The sequence below is a fragment of the Orcinus orca genome, chromosome 21 (genome assembly GCF_937001465.1).
Source record: "Orcinus orca chromosome 21, mOrcOrc1.1, whole genome shotgun sequence".
Lineage (NCBI taxonomy): Eukaryota > Metazoa > Chordata > Mammalia > Artiodactyla > Delphinidae > Orcinus > Orcinus orca.
The window spans coordinates 3,889,149-3,908,831 of NC_064579.1; the positions used below are offsets into that span (position 1 = coordinate 3,889,149).

At 40.4% G+C, this 19,683-nt stretch overlaps 1 protein-coding gene across 3 annotated transcripts in view; it reads left to right on the plus strand.

Moving 5' to 3' along the window:
* ZMAT4 (zinc finger matrin-type 4) overlaps positions 1-19,683 on the plus strand; it is a 340,635-nt gene that overhangs the window by 293,811 nt on the left and 27,141 nt on the right. For 2 of the 3 annotated variants that reach the window (XM_049704215.1, XM_049704214.1), the window contains exon 6: positions 5,018-5,114. The exons of the other annotated variant lie outside the window; for it this stretch is intronic. In XM_049704215.1, the coding sequence (XP_049560172.1) occupies positions 5,018-5,114 (97 nt within the window). The remainder of the gene's footprint in view (positions 1-5,017; positions 5,115-19,683) is intronic. 3 annotated transcript variants of the gene reach the window in all.

The following is a 19,683-nucleotide window of genomic DNA, read 5'->3' on the forward strand; positions in this document are numbered from 1 at the left end:
TTTTTGTTTGTTGACAATGTCCTTACTCTACTTGAAGGTTTGAAGGATGTTTTTGCTGGATATAGAATTCTGATTGTTTTGTTTTGTTCGTTTGCTTGTGTCACCACTTTTTCTTCCTTAAACGATCCAACTCCACTTCACCCTCGTCTCTCTGTTTGCTCTTTTCTCTCCCTGGGCAACTCTTTAACCCGTTCCTCATATCACAGGCTAATCTCGTCTCTCTGGTTTCATTTCACGCTTCTCAGAGACCTCTGTTGACCATGCTATCCAAAACCAGCCTTCTTCTCTGTGACTGTCTCATTTTCCTCTTTACATCTTGTGCAATACTTCCACAATGTTTTTATTTGTTTCCTTGCTTCTTGTCTTTCTACCTGAGTAGCTCCATATGAAAATTTATTTTATATTCTCCTACATTCTTGGTATTTGGCAAAATACCTGGCATCATGATAGAGGCACAGTGATGTTTCCCTAATGTAGAATGGATGCAACTGAAGTTACAGGGGCATCTGAAGTCTAGCTTTGCTAGAATTGAAAAGACACATTGAGTAGTCACATGCTAAACTCTCCAGGACCATCTGTTTTACACACTGTGCTAGGGAATATAAACGCAAAAGTGAAGCATCTTCAAGAAACTTTTCCAGATTCTCTGAGTTGGAAACAATCTCCTCCTCTCATTCCCCTAGCATTCCACTTCATCCCGACTGTGGTACTTTTTGTGATTGACCTTGCACCATTGCTGTTTCTATACATATCTTCCCTCTCTAACTGGATTGTCAGGTCCTTGCAGGCAGGGGCGATATTTCTGAACACACATCGGCAGTCCTGCAGAAATAACCTTTACATCTGCAGATGTTTCAGGATACTCATAAAATGGCATTGCATTGAAAATGAATTGAATTGAGAAACAGCGTTTTTATTTAATAGGATTCTCTATTTCTCTGTGGAAAAAGGAGCTGTATAATTCCAAAGTCATTAGAATTTCAACTCAGCATTAATAAAGCCCTAAGTTCCCACCAAGGACACTGTGTCACATGTGGAAGAGGACTCCTCTGCCCCTTCTCTGCCTTTGTTCTTGTTTATATGCACTGCCTTCATAGTTTATGCTTCCTGCAGTTTGCATCACAGTAACGTGCCAAGTATTTCCTGCCCACGCTTCTGTTTGGCTGCAGAGCAGAACTGTAATGGAAAAGCAACAGATCAGAATAGGTTTTAGATTTGTTGGTGCTCTTAAAAAGGCCCACTTTTAAACATAAATATTTATGCCTGTTGCCATGCTCAACCTCCATTCGTTATGAGGAGACCTTTGATGAGCCTGTAGTGTGAAGAGGACCCATATAAATACTGGTTACCATTTATTATGACAAGACTGATGGAGAACTCTGGAGGTAGGAAGGCTGAAGCTAGCTTTCATATTCTGTGCATAACAGAGGAGAATGGCTCAGCCCCAGATAAGCATTCAAACAACTCACATGTAGGTTGTGATAACTTATTGCCTCTGGGTTTGGGGACTATGGTAATCTTCCTGAGTCACACACACCTGCGAGTGAAATGGAAGAACCTTGGAAGCACAACTCTTCTTTATAACTTTTTTCTTTAAGACCCAGTATTGTTCTGACAAGTTCAAGTTAACGAAAGGACCATGGCACTAGAGGGCGGTACTCTGTAAGGTAGGTGTGTATGTGTGTTGGAGGTGAGGGTTACAAGTCTGAAACTTCTTGTAGGTTCCCAGGCCCCATCCAAGGCTTAGAGAATCAGAACCAGCAGATCTTGTGCCTGGGAATCTGCATTTGAGCACCACCCCCAGAGGATGCACTGGGACGTTTGGGAGCCACTGCTTGAGGGAATAGAGACAAGAGTTGTCTCTTTTGTCTCTGAACTGTCGATCTGTGCCTGGAAAATTTTGAGTCCCTTAGATTGCTCACCAAGAAGGTCCTGTGGTCTCATTGTTATTTTCCCATAACTGAATTGACTCTTAATTGAGGAATTAGGTCACTCAGTGTCCGATTATCATGTACCTGAAACTAAAACAAAATAAGTTCGTCCTTACACTGGCCAAACCAGCTTATCCTGTCATGTCTAACAGGTTTCTCAGAAACATGCATGGGGCTATAGGAATTTGAAAGTCCACAGGAAGTTCTGCCCTTTGTCACGTTATCTACATAAGAGCAATTCTGATGACACTGCAATATTCAGTAAGCAGGACTCATTGGATGTAATTAGAAGTAACTTTATTCTTGCCATCCACTGCCCTTTCATGCCATCTCTGTGGGGTAAATTTTTTCCTATCCCTTGGTAAAAACTAGGGTAAGTGTCATGAATTTTTGCTCACTTTTAAGTAGTAAAGAGTTCTTTACTTTCATTCTTAGATACACAAAATTCTATGGCATTAACTGATATATCCAAGTTTTTTTCAGTAGTTTTTATCTACTGAAAAAAACTGCACAGGTTCAAGGTTGAGAATTATGCTTTATTCAGTGAACTTACTGAGGACTTTAGCCTGGGATACAGCCTTTCAGATAGCTCTAAGGGAGTGTTCCAAAAAGGTAAGGGAGAAGCCAGGATATATAGGAGTTTTTGCTGAGAAAAAAAAAAACAAACATGTGTTCAAACATCGCAAGATTACTGCTAATCATAAGAACAAAACATTTCAAGTTAATGATTTTAGTGCTTTTCTATGTATGGCAAGAGTCTTGGGTTCACTGAAGTGATCCTTTGATATGCATCTTAACTATCTCGGTCCAGTATCTTGTTTTTCTCCATCCTGAATCCCCTCAGGGAGCCCCATTGTCAGGAGGCCTGCAGTGGCTGATGACTCCTTTGTCTACTGAAATGGCAGGTGACATTCTTAGTTCCCACAGGGTAGAAAAATAATTTTTAAACAGCTCCAAACTTTATTGGAAGTGAGTTTTCCCCCTCCCTTAGCTCAGTTCTGCTTGGGCAGCCTATTCGCCATGGGAAAAGGGTGCATAGGCTCTTCCCTTCCTCTCTGCCTGTGGCTTTTGCTTTCCTTCCTTTATCTCTCCCTCAGGTTCCTCCAGGGCTGAGGGATGCGGGGTATCAGGTTAGAAAGGCGAGGGACATAAAGGTTTATTTGATAGATACCTATACAAAACTCGCATAGACACTGCCTGACTCTTTCTCATGGAGTGATTTCATGGCTTTTTCAAGAACTCAGCATTACTTGATACTTAGCCCATAGGCTATGTACCTCCTCTGGGGTCACTTTAAGGCCCTAGATATCCAGTTGAACCCTGCTAGCATCCTTCCGCTGATGCTAAGGAGACACAGGCTCCAGACTTTGGAGCTTGTCAGCGTTGTCGAGTCCAGGACACTGGGCTCCAAGCACAATAAGGCATTCCTCAAGCTCTCTGAGTATTCCACTGAATCCTTTTCCCATGGGTTCGAGGTGAGAGAGAAGGAATCCCCCATCTCACATGGAAGAGGGTTAAGTCAAACTCATAGTATGATAGAGCTCCCTTTAAGAAATTCTCTATTTCTTTCTTTCTTCTCCAATCTCTTTTTCATACTCGTGGTGAGGGATCAGCTTTAGGTGGGAAATGGCTCTTGACCACTTCTGTTGGATGCCCTGAACTGGGGCTCTCATACTCCACTTTAGTCATGGGGGTGTAGCTAGCATCTGTGTCTTAGAGCTTCAACCGGGGGCTTCATCCAAGATATTGGGAAATCAAGATTCCCTTGTAATATCTCTTTGCAATCATAATACCAGCTAGTTTATGTTTATCACTTGTTGTATACCAGACGCTCCTTCATACATGCCTTATCTTACTCAGTCCTTCCCACAATCCTATGAGGAAACAGAAGTTCAGAGAAGTCAAATAATTTGTGTCAAGTCACCCAGATAGCAGGTTGCAAAATTCTTTCCAACACTGTGCATTATTTTCTTTTTAGGAAAATAAGAATGATTTTTGTGTCTTAGAAAGAAAATACTATGCATTCATCAGGGAGAAAAAAAATGCTATAGCTGTTTACTATCCTGGCTTTGACAATGGGAAGATATGGAATTTTGGAGCAAAATTAAGAACAACAAGTCTTAGTTGCTAAGCATTTGGATAGACTTATTCACTTAATTCTTATAAAACCTTGTGTTGTGGATGGACTTGTCTTCATGTTGTAGATGAAGAAACTGAGGCCAGGGGGATATTATGTGGCTTCCCCTACATTACACAACGAGGAATATTTGGAGCCAGGATTTAAAATCCAAAGTCTTAGACCATGACCCTGAATCTACTTTTCCTCTCCACTCTGATGGGACAGAGCAGGAATATGAGCTGTGGAAGTTGTTTGGTTGATGCTTCTTTCAAACACATCCGACTCTAGATGAGGAGCGACAGAGGAGTCAAGGTTTTCACTAAACTCCTTGGAAACAAAGAGCATCTTATTCATCTTGGAATCCCTAGTGCCAGGTCCAAAGTTGATACTCTGTTAATGAATGAATGAAATGGATAAAGAATAAATAACTTTCTTTTCAACTCTCTGGTGGAAAGTAAGTTTACATGTGGGTTAAATTAAGACAGCATCCTACATTTTATAAGATGGTCTTGGGAGAAGAGCTCAGATGAATGATATCTAAACTTGAATTTCTGATTCGGTCCTTGGAATAGAGGTGAAAGAGGAATTGAGACCGAGTTTTTCTCTGGAGTCTCAAGTTTCACTGCAGAAATGACAGCTTACATGTCTCTCTGCCTTAAGGAAAAAATAGATTGCTTCTTTGTTTGGGTTATGAAGTATCTGGAAACATTTTACCCCAAAGAAGTATGTTCTAATAATTTCAGTCATCCAACAATGGGGCAGGTGGCTTCCAAAGTATTCACAGTCATACTTCTGCTGAGGAACCTGTCGGCTGGGCTCTTGGAAGGAAGGATTGAAATGTTATTGGTGGGGTAGACCAGATGGCTTCTAACAGACTCTGTCCCTGACCTTTTGGAGATCTAGGATTCGTTCAGGTGGTTGATGACAAGGATGTAGCTAACCAGGTCTGTGTGTCTGTCGTCCACAGGTCTGAGGCGCAATTACAGATGTACCATCTGCAGTGTCTCTCTAAACTCAATAGAACAGTATCATGCCCATCTGAAAGGATCTAAACATCAGACCAAGTAGGTACTTTCATGCTTTCACTCTTCAGTCCTTTTGTATGTAACTTTTAGCATGATGAATAAAGGCTAACCACTTTACTTATTTCAAAATAAGTAGATGAAAACTGTATCTCTTATCTCCAAGGTTCCCTTGATATTTATGCTGTTCAAGCCTCCAGAGTCTGCCTAGCACCGCTTGAAGAATGACTTCTTGCCTTTTTTGGACACAGTAATGACAATTTTTTTTTTCATTTTTTCCTTCTTTTCAAGGCTAGTCAGCACATTTGTATGAACTTCAGGAAACTTTTAGATCTATATTAAGTGTTTTAAAATAAGCAATGTAGTCTCTACTTGGAGGATGGGCCAGACCTCCGTGTTGTGAAGTCAAATTCTGTGAATGTCTTCGACCACTTTCTATTTCTAGAAGCATATTGTTGCTTAGTCTGGAAACCTAACAGATCCCCTGGAATTTTAAGTCATTCACATACATAGCTATTTTCAATTCAATGGAAGCTCATTCCATTCCCCCTCCCCCCAATTCTCATGATTGTAAACCAGAAGAGTCTAATCAGGCATCATTTCCCCTGCATTTATATTGCTCATCTTTTTAGAAAACTGATGACATTAGCTTTTAGGTATTTTTAAAGTAGCTGCTAGGACTGCTAATAAGATCTAATAAAATAGGAAAAAACAAAGAATATCTCAAAAATATGTAATTTTCCTGAATATAATTGTTTTCATTTCTCTCATATTCATTAGCAGAATCATTGAACAGATTCGACTGTATCAGGGCCTCATAAGTAATGAATGATTCATTTAACAAAGGTTTATGGGGCGCCCACTGTGTGCCAGACCCCGAGTGTGCCCTGGGGAAGAAAAGATGAATGGATTTAGGCCTTCCTCTTGGGGAGCTCCCTGACAGGCTGGGGAAACAGTCATGTAAACACATAGATTGTTCTCTGTTGCCATAATGTGGGCACCCCGAGCTTTGAGGACCAGGACAGGGACATCAGTGCAGAGGCCGAGCTCATAAGGATGAAGTCGTCAGGGTCTGATTTTGTTTCCCATTATCACCCAGCCCCCAGCGCAACACTTGATACGTATTAAGGGCTTCGTAAACGTTCCTGATGGAGTGAATGTGTGATTTTTAAAAGATGAGTAGCGACAGCAGAAACTAACACAACACAGTAAAGCAATTATACTCCAATAAAGATGTCCAAAAAAAAAAAAAGAAGAAGAAAAGATGAGTAACGATTTTCCAAGCACGGATAGGAAGGTACGTTCCAGGCAGGGAAATTTCTTGGCAAAGATCTGTAAAGACATAGATTCACAGGGGTTTCTGGCTTCAGGGGAGAAGTTTAAGCCCAGAGTTCCTACTGACTCAGTTTTTCCACAATATTGTGCGGTTCGGTGAGTCAAAGCTGCTTTCATCACTTGCTTTACTCTGATCCACCCCCAAAGGGCTTTTATCAAGGAAGTTCTTCAGAAACAAGACTGTCTCTGATTCTCAGCACCTAGAGCACTTGTATTGATTATTGGGAGCTGCTGCCCCAACCCCATCCCCAACCCCCAAAACGTTCCCTTCAGCATCTCTCTGACCCTCCCGTTGTGAGCCATACTGTATGCATTCTAACGAGCACGCATCTGACGTACGCACAGACACCTTACAAGGAGCTGCAATGGTAAATGATCATCTTTTAGGGGCATGTATTTATTGCTCTTCATAAATAGAAAAAGGTAGACAGCAGTGACTTTAGGTGGCAAGAATCATGTCAATAACTGATGCAGAGAGAGAGCATCTCCAGCTTCAGGAACATACCTACGTCTCTATGTTTACCTATAAAACTTCACGTGACAGAATTTGTGCTAGGCATAGTCACACCTAATACCTTGTTTATTCCCCTTAACTACCTTGAGATACATATTACTGACCCATTATTTGATCTGAGAAACTAAGGCTCAGAGAGGCAAAGTAACTTTCACAGCACCACCTTGCCAAAAAAATGGCAGAAACAGGACTGGACCCAGCAGCGTGTGACTCTCACTTTTAATTAATTCGTGTCACTCAACCACCACAGACAGGCTTTGGACACAGGACTGCAGGGACTGCCAGTAGAGAGTCTTATGATGAATTTTGAAAAAGGACATTGCTTCCCTGGTGTAAGTTAATAAGTATACGTGACTTCAGAAGGGTACGTCTCCTGCTGTGCTGCCTTCTTTCCAATAAACAAGACAGTTTGCTTTTTTTTGTAAGCACAAGGTTGAAGAAACCTTGAAGAAAATAATTGTCATATCTCTGTCCCGCAGGCCATTTCATCTGTCCTTATACCAGATTTGAGTATCCTGGGTGTGTATATGAGTCTGTCTTTGTTTACGAGACAGACGGTTCCATAATTTTCTTATAATATCCTTGTTAGGTTTGGTTTCAAGTGTGTGAGGGCCTCGATAACCAGATTCTATTTCTAATCCCTGAATGAGTTTGTGGTAGACTGCTGCTAGTTCTTGCCTTAAATACGAGGAAGAATTCATTAGTGAAGCCATCTAGGCCTAAAAATGTATGCTATGGGAGTATTTTTCTTAGAAATTTAGTTTCTTTAATACAGCATTATTCATATCTTCTATTCTTATATCAGCTTAAATAACCTGTCTTGCAATTCATTTATCCATTTCATTTACATTTTAAAATATATTGGTATAAAATTGTTCATTTTATCCCCTAATTTTATTTTTAATGCTTGTGGAATATTTTTCTTTCCAGACACTGTTTATTTGTGTCTCTTCCTTTTTTTTTTTTTGATCACTTTTCTTGTTAGAAGTTTATCAATCTTTATTAGTTTTTTTTTTTGGATGAACAAATGTTGGGGATTTGTTGATTTTCTTTATGTCCAGTTATTTTATGACATTTAAAATATTATTTCCTTCTTTCTACTTCCTTTGGATTTAATTTGCATTTTCCCCTAGCTTCTTAATATAAAAGTATAGGTTCTATAATTTAAAAGAATCTGAAAAAGAATATATATGAATATAAATAAATGGTCCTATCTATCAATTAGGCCAAGTTTCTTAATCTTGTTCAAATCAGTATATTCTTACTGATTTTCTTGTCTGCTTTTTATATCCATGAGAAGCAGACATAATTAAAAACCTCCAGCTGTACATATGATGTGCCTATGTGTCTTCTTAATTCTATCTTTTCTTTTTTGTTTTATATATTTAAAGGTATATTATTAGATGCTTACAAATTTAGGATTTTTTAATGTATTCTTATTGTACGGGCCCTTTTTTTTATCACTATTTGCCATTGTGAAATATCCTTCTTTGTTACTAGTAGTATCTTCCTTGAAGTATACCAACATCAACTACAGCAACTCTTCAAGGCTTTCAAAACTTTTTCCTTTAAATTGTATCCAGCTTTTATTTTGTTCTCAGGTGGAAGCTTAGTGTGATGGAAGTCAGCCAAATGGTTCTTAACTGTTTTAATCTGACTAAGTCAACATAAGTAGTAAAGTGTCTGTAATTTTCAAGGTCTTATATTTATATTTTTGCAGTCATTTCTAGAGGAGCGTTGAGATGAGCAGAGATGATTCAGCTGTGTAGTGGAAAGGACACTGAATTTTATTTCTAGTGCAGCTTTGCCACTGAGTGACCCTGGGCACTGACAAACCTTCTTTAAGTTTCACTTCCCTCAAAGATGAGTGTTTGGGCTTCCCTGGTGGCACAGTGGTTGAGAGTCCGCCTGCCGATGCAGGGGACACGGGTTCGTGCCCCGGTCGGGGAAGATCCCACATGCCGTGGAGCGGCTGGGCCCGTGAGCCATGGCCGCTGAGCCTGCGCGTCCAGAGCCTGTGCTCTGCAACGGGAGAGGCCACAACAGTGAGAGGCCCGTGTACCGCAAAAATAAATAAATAAATAAATAAAAAGATGAGTGTTTAATGATGACAAGAACACAACAAATATGCTTCCACTTCCCATGCTTTGCTCATGATCCTGGTATTCTTTTCTACGAATCCTGAATTCAGACCTAAAATTTTTCCTAAAACATGTCCCGGTCAGCCTTGAGTATTTATTGAAGTTAGCAATGACCCTCTCTGCCCCAACCATGTCCACCCAGAACCTCAGAATAGGACCTTATTTGTAAATAGGGTCTTTGCGATGTAAAAGTTAAGAATCTCAAGATGAAATCTCTGGATTTTTGAGAAGGATTTATGGTGTCTTTATGAGAGAAAGGAAAGGGAGATTTGAACACACGGAGAAGGTGGCCCCGTGAAGACAGATGCAGAGATTGGGGTTCTGTTTCCTTAAGCCAAGGGATACCAGGAGCTAGCAGCATCTGGAGGAGGCAAGAAGGGATCTCCTCCAGAGCTTGTGGAGGGAGTGTGCCCTGCTGACTCCTCGATTCCAGACTTTCATCTTCTAGAACCTTGAGAGAATAAATTTCTGTTGTTTGAAGACACTCAGTTTGGGGTACTTTTTTAAGGGCAGCCCTAGGAAATTAATGCAGTGTGAAACCTACATGCCTTGTTCCATAAGTAATCCTTCAGTCATATTTTCTGGGCAACTGCTTACAATGCCAATCCCGATAATGACAACGATGATGGTCATAGTGATGCGGGTGGAGAAGATGGTGATGATGACGATGCCACCACTGATAACCAACGTGGGACTTCTCTGAGACTGGGGCACAGCCACAGACTAAAATGCTTTGGAAGTGTTACATCTAATACACACAGCAGTCCTGTAATTGACCAGAGGCTCCACTTTATAGGTTAGAAAATTGAGTCTCAGAGAAGTTCAGTGACTTGCCCAAGGTCCCCCCAAAAATTGGTCAGCAGAGTCAAGAACAGAAGTCAGGTTATTGGCAACCTTTACTCTAACTGTTATAACAGTACTTAAGTAATACTATTATTATTATATTGCTCTTCACTAGTAGTAAAAAGACTTTTTCTTTTTTTTGGCAAATGTCATAAACAGCAAAATGACTGTCGAATTTTGCTCCATGGTTAAATTGCAAGAGAAATATTCAATAGCTAATGAGAGTAAAGGTTTCAAAATGCAAATGATCACACTGGCATATAAAGCAATTGCCTATTGGTAGATTTTTCAGCATTTCTGGGGGATCTAGTCTGTCAATTAGAACAAATGTTTAAAATGAAAGTTAAAGGCAGATGAGTACATACCATAGACTAATGAACAATTCCCCCATAATGTACTTAAGTTTGAGTTTAGGGAACACTTCAAGCCTCAGGACATTGTATTACCTAGAATTAAAGGTTATAAAATTTGTCATTACTTACTTTGATATTTCATTTGGTTGAAAATGAGGTACAAGTGTTTAAGAGAATAAATCAGACTGACCAAAAGTTAGTAGTAATTTCTATATGTGCTGCTTCCTTTGAGAAGAAGCCTGAAGTGGTGATATCAATTGCTTTTTCTGCAATTTTTCTCAATTAGTATGAATCCTCCAGACAAAGCCTTCATATTATTCATTTCCCCATTATATTCATTTATTTGTGAAGTGATTGAGTGGATGTTCAGTCTAATTTTCAGAGCTAGAATATATTTGCTTTAAATACCTTGGAATTCAGTTCCTGCATTCAGGATAATAGTTGTGTGTGTGTGTGGGAGGAGGGTGGAATAATAAATAATAAAAATAAATATTTTTGCAAGAGATGCTCAGCATGAAGAAGCTTCTGTACTTATAACAAATAAAAATAGCTTAATATACCAAGAAGATGTTCTCTTTGGAAACAAGCAAACAAAAACCAAATCAAGGCACGGACTTCTTCGAAGTCTAAAAGTATAGACCTTTTTTTTGTAGAATTTTCAAGGTGATTTACTGGCATTAACCAAGAATTTCAATAACCTAAGGGATTGGGACTTTGGTTCTAAGTTCTGAGATGGGCAGGGCATAAGACAGTGTTGAAAACAGAGCTGTCCTTTCCCAAAGAGGGTCAAGTTATTTCTCTTCAGCTGATAATTATTCCAAGCCTTGAAAAGGCTTGGAATAAAGGGCGAAATCTAGAATCCAAGGCAAAAGAGCTCCTGCAGGAAGTGGAGCTTGTGGAACATCACCACGTCTTTCTAGCCAAAGGGCTAGGTTTACATCCTAGGCACTGTAAGTGGGGTGCCTCATGCAGCACAAGGATGGGGATGAGACAGGGCCTGGGGGTCAAAGGGCATTCTCTATTTAGCCCTGTTTTTTAAAATTTATTTATTAAACTATAGTTGATATACAATATGGAGTTAGCTTTAGGTGTACAGCTTCAGATTCTATTCCATTATAGGTCATTACAAGATATTGAATACAGTTCCCTGTGGTACACAGTAAATACTTGTTGTTTATCTATTTTATATATAGTAGTGTGTATCTATTAATCCCATAATCCTAATTTATCCCTCACCCTCCCCTTTCCCCTTTGGTAAGCATAAATTTATCTTCTATGTCTGTGAATCTGTTTCTGTTTTGTAAATAAGTTCATTTGTATCATTTTTTTAGAGTCCACATATAAGTGGTATCATATGATATTTGTCTTTCTTGGCCTAACTTACTTCACTTAGTATGATAATCTCTGAGCTGCAAATGGCACAATTTCATTCTTTTTTATGGCTGAGTAATATTCCATTATATACCACATCTTTTTTATCCATTCCTCTGTTGATGGACACTTAGGTTGCTTCCATGTCTTGCTTATGTAAATAGTGCTGCTGTGAACACTGGGGAGCATGTCTCTTTTTGAATTAGAGTTTTCATCTTTTCTGGACATATGCCCAGTAGTGGGATTGCTGGATCAGATGGTAACTCTATTTTTAGTTTTTTTAAGGAAACTCCAGATTGTTTTTCACAGTTAGCCCTGTTTTTTACAGAACATTCGAGTTCACTACTGTCACGAGCCCTCCCTTCTCTGAGGAAGGCCTCAGAGCCCAACTTCTCAAATGGAAGAGACAATAGTTTCTAGATAGAGGGATTCCAGAGAAGCCAGAAAAAACTAGATCTGTCTCTCTCTACGGCACTGATGCACAGGCAATTCTAACAGCTGTACTTTTTCCTAAGTCTCACTTGCATGCTTTTGCTCTACATGCCATATCTAGGGATACATTACAATTACAGTCTGTGAATAGATTAGGCCTTTTGTGGGCTTGAAAAGTACTAAATGGGGAGCATTTTCACTCTTCCATATTATTTATAGAATATGACTGATGACCCCTAGTGCTCTTTAGCTCACTCGTTTCCCACCCCCCACCCCCTTCTGGACAGACTTGTAATCATTATTTTGTCTTGCTTGAAATTTGCGTGAGTCGTGGCTGTCTCCAGAGTGGTTCTGAGCCAATGCTTTCAAGTCTCAGCTTTAATTGTGGGTCCCATTGCCCACCTCTCATGTTCTTTGTCAGGCTGCTTCAGAGAGTCACCTAGTACCAGTCTCCAAGGGTGCAAGGCCGTTACCTGATTTGGTTCTGAAAAGTGCATCTGTGTCAAGAGAGAAAAGAACCACCAGAAGGAGGTGATAGAGCCCAACAGGCCTGGCCTGGGATGTGGACAGCAAGTCCCAGGGTCACTGCTTCTCAAATCATGTCCCCTCACTGAGTTTCAAAGCCCTCATTGAATATAGGGTAGTCAAGGTCTCTATTAACCCAACATTCTCTAATTTTATGCTTCAAGACTGAGCTTTTTAAACTTTTTAGTATTTTCCAGCGGCAGAAGAGTGGCTGTAAAGTCATCCTTCTTTCGTGTTTACCTCTCTCCTGCTGGGTGGCCCAGAAATTGACCAGCCCCCTCACACGCAGGTCCTGCTAGAGGAAAAGTGTCCTCCGGGCCTGTTTATCCTGTTCTTGAACAAAAGGCAGAGGGGCTTTTCCAAGGCTATGACTTGGGGCAAAAGAAGTGAAGTTGGTCATATCAGGAGAAAGTAGAGAAGGAAGCTTATTTTCACTTCATTCCACGCTATGAATACCAAGCACACATTCTGGTGGTTTCTCAGGCAAACGGGAGGAGTGGGAGGGGGTGAGGAAGGCTTGAAAGGGAACCTGGACCCATCACCTGAGCAGTCCAGGCTTCTGTCCTTACACTCATTCTGGGTCTTTTATAAGTTACTGTAACCCCTTCTCACACGTCTCCCCAGAGTTCATTAGACACTAGAGTATGTCCAGCTGTAAGCTATCTTTAGCTGCTCTTGACTTTTACTCCAACTGGACTTTGGTAAAATGTTGAATTTGGCCAGTGTTTGTCTAATCTCTTAAAAGTTGTCATGGAACATGGAATGCCAGGGAATTGAATTAAAATAAATGAAGGACCTTGCTTCATTTAGGTCAATGTTGACAGGGGAGTAGGTGGAGGAGATAAGATGGGGAGGGACACGTGCCTTGGTTATGTTCCTGAGTCCAGCGCTCCATCTCTGCCCTTTGGCTGGAGAAGAGGATTAAGTTCATTCTGGCTTGGATTTTCATAGTGTAAATGGGGTAGTGGTTTGAGTGATTGGACAAATCAGCCCCTCACCCCATTTAATTCACTCCCATGACCAAAATCTGTTGAGTGCCTGCTATGTTTGAGGCATTGAAACAGGCCTTGGGGACAACAGAAGGAGCTCCCTTTACCTCTCAGCAAGTATATAATCTAGTTGAGAGGAAGCAACATGTAGTCAAGTAAATACAGTTAAAATCAACATACGATATATTGGCACAAAATGCTGCTGGAATTCAGAAGTAGTTGCATCTGGTTGGGGGCCAGCAGGAAAGGTGGTCATGGGGTGAGTACAGGAAAGTGGCTTGGGAAGGAGACCATCGGGGTTCAATCTTGGCTCTATATCTACTGATTGGGTGGCCTCGAGCTTGTTACTCAAAGCCCTGTCTGGAGCTTAGTTTCCACACCTGTAAAATATGACAGATTTTTTAAAGTTTTAGCAGAACTGACTGTGGTGAGGATTGAGGGTTTTTTTTTAAGTCGTTATTGAATTTGTTACAATATTGCTCCTGCTTTCTTATGTTTTGGTTTTTTGGCCTGGAGGCATGTGGGATCTTAGCTCCCTGACCAGGAAGGCATTGGAAGGCCAAGTCTTAACCACTGGACTGCCAGGGAAGTTCCTAGGATTGAGTTTTAAGAACAACAAGAAACAACAATAACAAAAATTACAAAATTTCTTAGACAGTACTTGGCATGAATGGCATGAACTTTTTTCTCATGTGTTAATCATCATTCTGTAATAATGAAATGACATTTGAAATGGACTTTGGGAACAGGCAGATGAATACTGAGGAATTCGTCAGTACTTGTTTATCCCAAGTACTTCTTCTGTAAAATTGGTCCATAATTCTTCATAGCAAACTCTGGTTGCTTTTGCCCAAAGTTTGGGTTTTGGACTCACAAAAAGTTCAGACCTGTTCAGGGTTTAGAACCCAAACTGACCTAAACCAGACAGTGGGATATAAAGACTTATCTAGGACAGTCCTCCGAAGACTGTTCTCACTCTGAGTTTCTTGTGGTCTAATGCTTTCCACCTACTCCAAGTCTTCATTTTATACAACAGTTTCAACCTTGGTGTTCAATCTTGCAACATCAGAAAGAACATTTTTTTTTTAGAATTTATTTTATTGGAGTATAGTTTGTTCACAATGTTGTGTTAATTTCTGCTGTACAGCAAAGTGATTCAGTTATACATATATGTATACTTTCTTCTTCATATCTTTTCCATGATGGTTTATTATAGGATATTGAATATAGTTCTGTGTGCTACACAGTAGGACCTTGTTGTTTATCCATTCTATATATAATAGTTTGTTACCAGTTACATTTTTTCAGCCATCTATAATTAGCACATTATTCTCCAAAGACCATGGATAATAATACTTGAAAGTAAACAAAATAAATTGAACTATGCTCCTGGCTGTATTTCCTAAAATCATTTCCCCAATATTCTTTGAGACTCCCTGGAGAGATTTTCTTTACCATTGTGATAACACGGAGCTCATTTTTCTTCTCCATTTGCATTTTTATTTCACCATTAAAAAATAATATGTATCCTTTTTACGCAGGCATCTGTCTGCTACAGCACATACTAGATCCTTAGCTAATCTCAACATTAACTTATTAAATCCGATTTTGATTCACAGCATTTGATAAATTCCCTATGTTTCAGAATTGGAAGGGTTTTCTCAAAAACAAATGATCTCCATGTATGAGGGAGACACATCTTTAAGTGTTAACCACTGTTATTTAAGTTATAACTTAATGATAAATATTTTGAAGATTGTTTTCTTCTTTGAGTTAATATTATCTAGACCATTCAATATTGTGTTAAGTGTAGCCAGATGTAACCGAAATCTGGACCTCAGTCCGAATATGCATTTTGAGCATCACTATAGTATATACTTGTCACTTTGAATAGTCCCTAACAGAAAATAGGAAATGTGTATATTTTCTATAGCTTTTAGAGTCACAAAGAAATCTCAGTCCATTTCATGCTGAATAGTCAAATATAAATCAAAATCTGTATAGCTAGCTTTCAGAAATGTTGGTGATATTTCAAGCTCAGGACACAATTACTTCAAAGTTCTACCCACAGCTTCTGGTCCTGTTATACTTTCCAGAGATATATCTGTCTTTTCTCTTCCTTATTTAAGTGCTCTTTCTTCTAAAGACACCCAACAGGCTAACATGTGCTCTTTACTCTTTTTGATTTCCAAAACCATCACCACTGAATTTATTCCTGTTCTAACAAAAAAGATTTTGTAATAGCCTCAAATAGAGGAGTTTCAGACCTCTGATTTTCTTTCCTTGATAATAGATAAAGTTCAAACAATAGATTCTGTTTTCTAACATCTTTCCAGTGCTAAAGATAAACTTACTAATAGCTAAGATTTTCACAGTCAGGCATCTTACCTAAATGAGAACCTAGTTGCCCTGGAGTATCTATATTGGAAAGGACCCTTTTAGACCAACTACACAGGTTTCTATCTCTTCCTCTTAGAACCAGATGTTATGATTGTGTTATTCCGTATTTTATCAGAGTCCTGCAGGTAAAAAGTGTGCTTTCCGTGGAAAAGAGAGACCTGATCAGAATGCATTCTGAGAGATTCATTACTGCCAGGAAATTAAGTGGATTAGAAGGAAGCTATTTAAAAGCGACAGGAAGGGGGTCAGGCTCCCTCACACCAGTATTTTAGGAAAACAAGTACAAGTGAAAACAAGTACCAGTAAAAGATCTACCAGCACATTTCATTGTGTATGTACATTGGAGTGGCATCTTTCATTTCAAATTTAACTCTCAAGAAACCCAGTAACAAGCCACTAATTAGTCTTCTAGAACATGCAAATGATAGTCCTACAGTGAAGCTAGAGAGTTCATTCTGCAGATGGAATTTAGTCCACTGATGATCTGTTTTCGGTGACACAACATGTCATGATGAAAGAATTCCAGGATATCCATTGATCGGGTCAGTAGTTGAGTCAGTTATTACAGAGCAATCCACTGCGTGCTAGGGTCCAAGGCACTTACCAGAGAACGACAAATTAACAAGTTGCCTTCCCTATCCTTAAAGCACTGGTGTAATTTTTAAAGTGCCTCAGAAATAAAGCTTTGTGATCCCAGAGAGTAACCCTTCATTCTGGGGTCTCTCTGGAGGGAGAGAGGGCTGGTGGCCCATCTCAGCGATGGAGGCTGGTGAGCTCTCTGAGCAGCTGTCAGCGCAGTGGAGCCGGGTGACCAGACGTAGCATCCCCAGCTGTGCCTCCAAGCAGCTTTCAGGATCCAGAGCAGCCTGGAACCTGAGTTGGGAAGGGAGGAGAGAAGATGATCTGAGGATGCAGGAAGGATGTCAAGTGTGAACAAGACGAAGCGTCGAGAAAGCACTTGCCGTTTTGTCGTCTTGGCCGTCCCAGAAGCTCTGCCTCCTAAGGCTTTCCCAAAAAAGCCTTTGCTTTCTTCACTCAAAACTTCATATTTTCTGGGTTTTCTTTGAAGAGCCCTCATGACTTATATAGGATGATTTAAATCTTGTGACACCTGATTGGATATGTCATTTCTATTCCTGGGAAGAAACCGGGAATGAAAATTACATTAAGAAAAAGTGACATTCGTGATCAAAGAAGGATGATTAGAGGCATTCACCTGTCCAACTTGGGTTGAAAATCAATTCTAATTATTTGTTTTCTCTTCATGCTTATAACACGTTCTCTAGTGTGTGGTTCTAGGACTTGGTAGCAAATGATTAGCTTCTATAAGATAGCACGCAGATAAAAGCGTCACCCTGAGTCAGATATTCATAACAAGAACTGCTTTATGTGCCAAAGCAGACTTTTTTACTATCCAAGCAGCTAATTTTTCTTTTAACCTTGAAGGAGAATTGTTCTTGGATCTTTTGATTAAAATATCTCATCCTGTGCTCACAGTGGATGCGCAGCAATTAATAGTTTTTCTTTTCTCAACCGTCTAATTAGGGTTGAGGCCAACAGCATACAATGACTAAAGCCAAGGAATATCGCGAATATCAGTCCAAGATGTTCTCTGCTAATTGTGAGTAATTTCTTCATTCCCCTGAGAGGATGTGACAGCCTGGACCACTGGACCTGCCTTAGGATGTGATATCAGGGAATGGCTTTCTTCTCTCAAAGTGATACCCTTCGCTCCATACACACCTGCTAGCTAACTGGGGAAGAAGAAAAAAAAATTGCTTCTGTCTACTTTCCCATAGAAGTCCCAGGGTTAGTTGTACAATAGAAGTCCCAGGGTTAGTTGTACAATGGGGTGTGTAAATGACAAATCTGAGAATCTTATCCATGAGAAATTTAGACGGGAGGCCCTGAGGTCGACATTTAAAGGGTGTCGTTGAGTGGGGCAGAGAGGGCAGAAGGGGGGCTGGGACAGGCAAGGTCAAGCTTGGCCTCTTTGGGCCCAGGGCCAGGCAAGCATATAGAAATAACATCTGCTTCCATGTACTCTGGACTTATCAAAAGGCAAGTGAGAAATGTAAAACTCAAGGAGATGATAACTATTTCTTCTACACACTATTTCTAGACCTCCTCCCCGTCATGGCTGTGTCCATGGTTAGCTTACTGCCCATAAAGCAGAGATTTCAAATATTCTGGAACAGCTGTAGATGTACTGAGCTCATGACTCACCCACCCATTTTTATCCTTTTGGAGGACAGGCGGGGAATAAGTAGCTTCATTACCATTTTCAGTCAGAGAAGTGTTGGTGGACAGCAGATGTGTGGCCTCCGAGAGTCTGGGGAGCCTGGCATGAGAAAATGGGGAAGGCCTCTCCTCCTGCCACCATGGGGCGAAAGGTCAGATGCTGTCCCTGCAGGGGACTGACCACGGGAAGCAAAGGTAGGGGCTGGAAGGGCCTGAGATGCCCCACTTCTGTTTCCCAGCCTCCCCCCGACTCCTCCAGTTTCTGATTGGTTTTCAGAGTTAAGGGTTGGCCATCTTTAGGGACAGAGCCCCTGTAGCCTAATAAACCATGTGCTTCTCATCCGTCTTCATCTGTACTGGTCCAATCAGAAGGTCGGAGGTGGGGAGATGGATTATCAACTCATGGAAGATCATGCAGGTGGAAACGTTTAAGACATAGTTCTAGCTCAGATTTCAAAATCTAGTTTCGAACATTTCTTTTTCTTACATACTTTTCACTTTAAAATTCTTTCTCCTACTAATAGTACTCAAAGAAGATGAATTGCATCTGTTACTTTTGGATTTAGAGAGCGGATGTAGTTACGATTTCTTGGCCCGTTCCTCCACTGGTAGAGCCAAAGACTTGAGAATAATTCCTTTTGATTCCATGTATTTATGTGTAGCTAAATGTCACATATTGTAAGGCTAGAAGACCAGCCAACAGCGCGATCCCTGCCTTCAAGAAGCCTAAAATTTACATGAGGCGACTAAATTAACAGGTGAACATACTAAAAGAACATCTAAATGCTAATATCTGAGAGTGATCTTACGTAACATCATGCAAGGAATCAAGAGAAGAGAGAATAAATGAGAGAAATATGCTTGGGTGAGATGAACCTGGGCTGGGGAACAAGGAGAGATTCAGTCTGGGGTGGGATGAGTTTAAGGGTCCAGGAGCATTCAGGTGGACATTTAGGTTTATGAGACTGGAATGCAGATCACAGATGACAGTTGAGATACAGATTCGGGGGTCATCAGCTCGTAGGAGATTGTTGAAGTGGATGAGTTGGGAAAAGATGAGAGTATTCAAAGAGAGTGTATGGAGAACAGGGACACACACACATTTGTGCACACACACACAGGGTGACGAAGTGATGTCATCACTTTTTCCCATAATAATGCATTTCATATTTCTTTTCAAGTAGGAGGAGAACAGGACAGATTAATGCTTCAGAAGCCAAGGAAGAAAAGCATTTCGAGAAGGAGGGTGCAAAACAGTCACCTCATACCAGAAAGAGTCAAGTAGGAAGGAGACGAAACATCCAGAGGGTTTGTCCATTAGGCAGCGGTGGCTGATCTTTGCCAGGGACATCTTGCTGAAATTCGGAGACCGTGTTGCCCACATTGTCTGGGGTGAGGACGAAGTGAGGGTGTTCCTCACCAGTGTTCTCACTGGATGAGCAATACTGACCTGCAACCCCACAGATC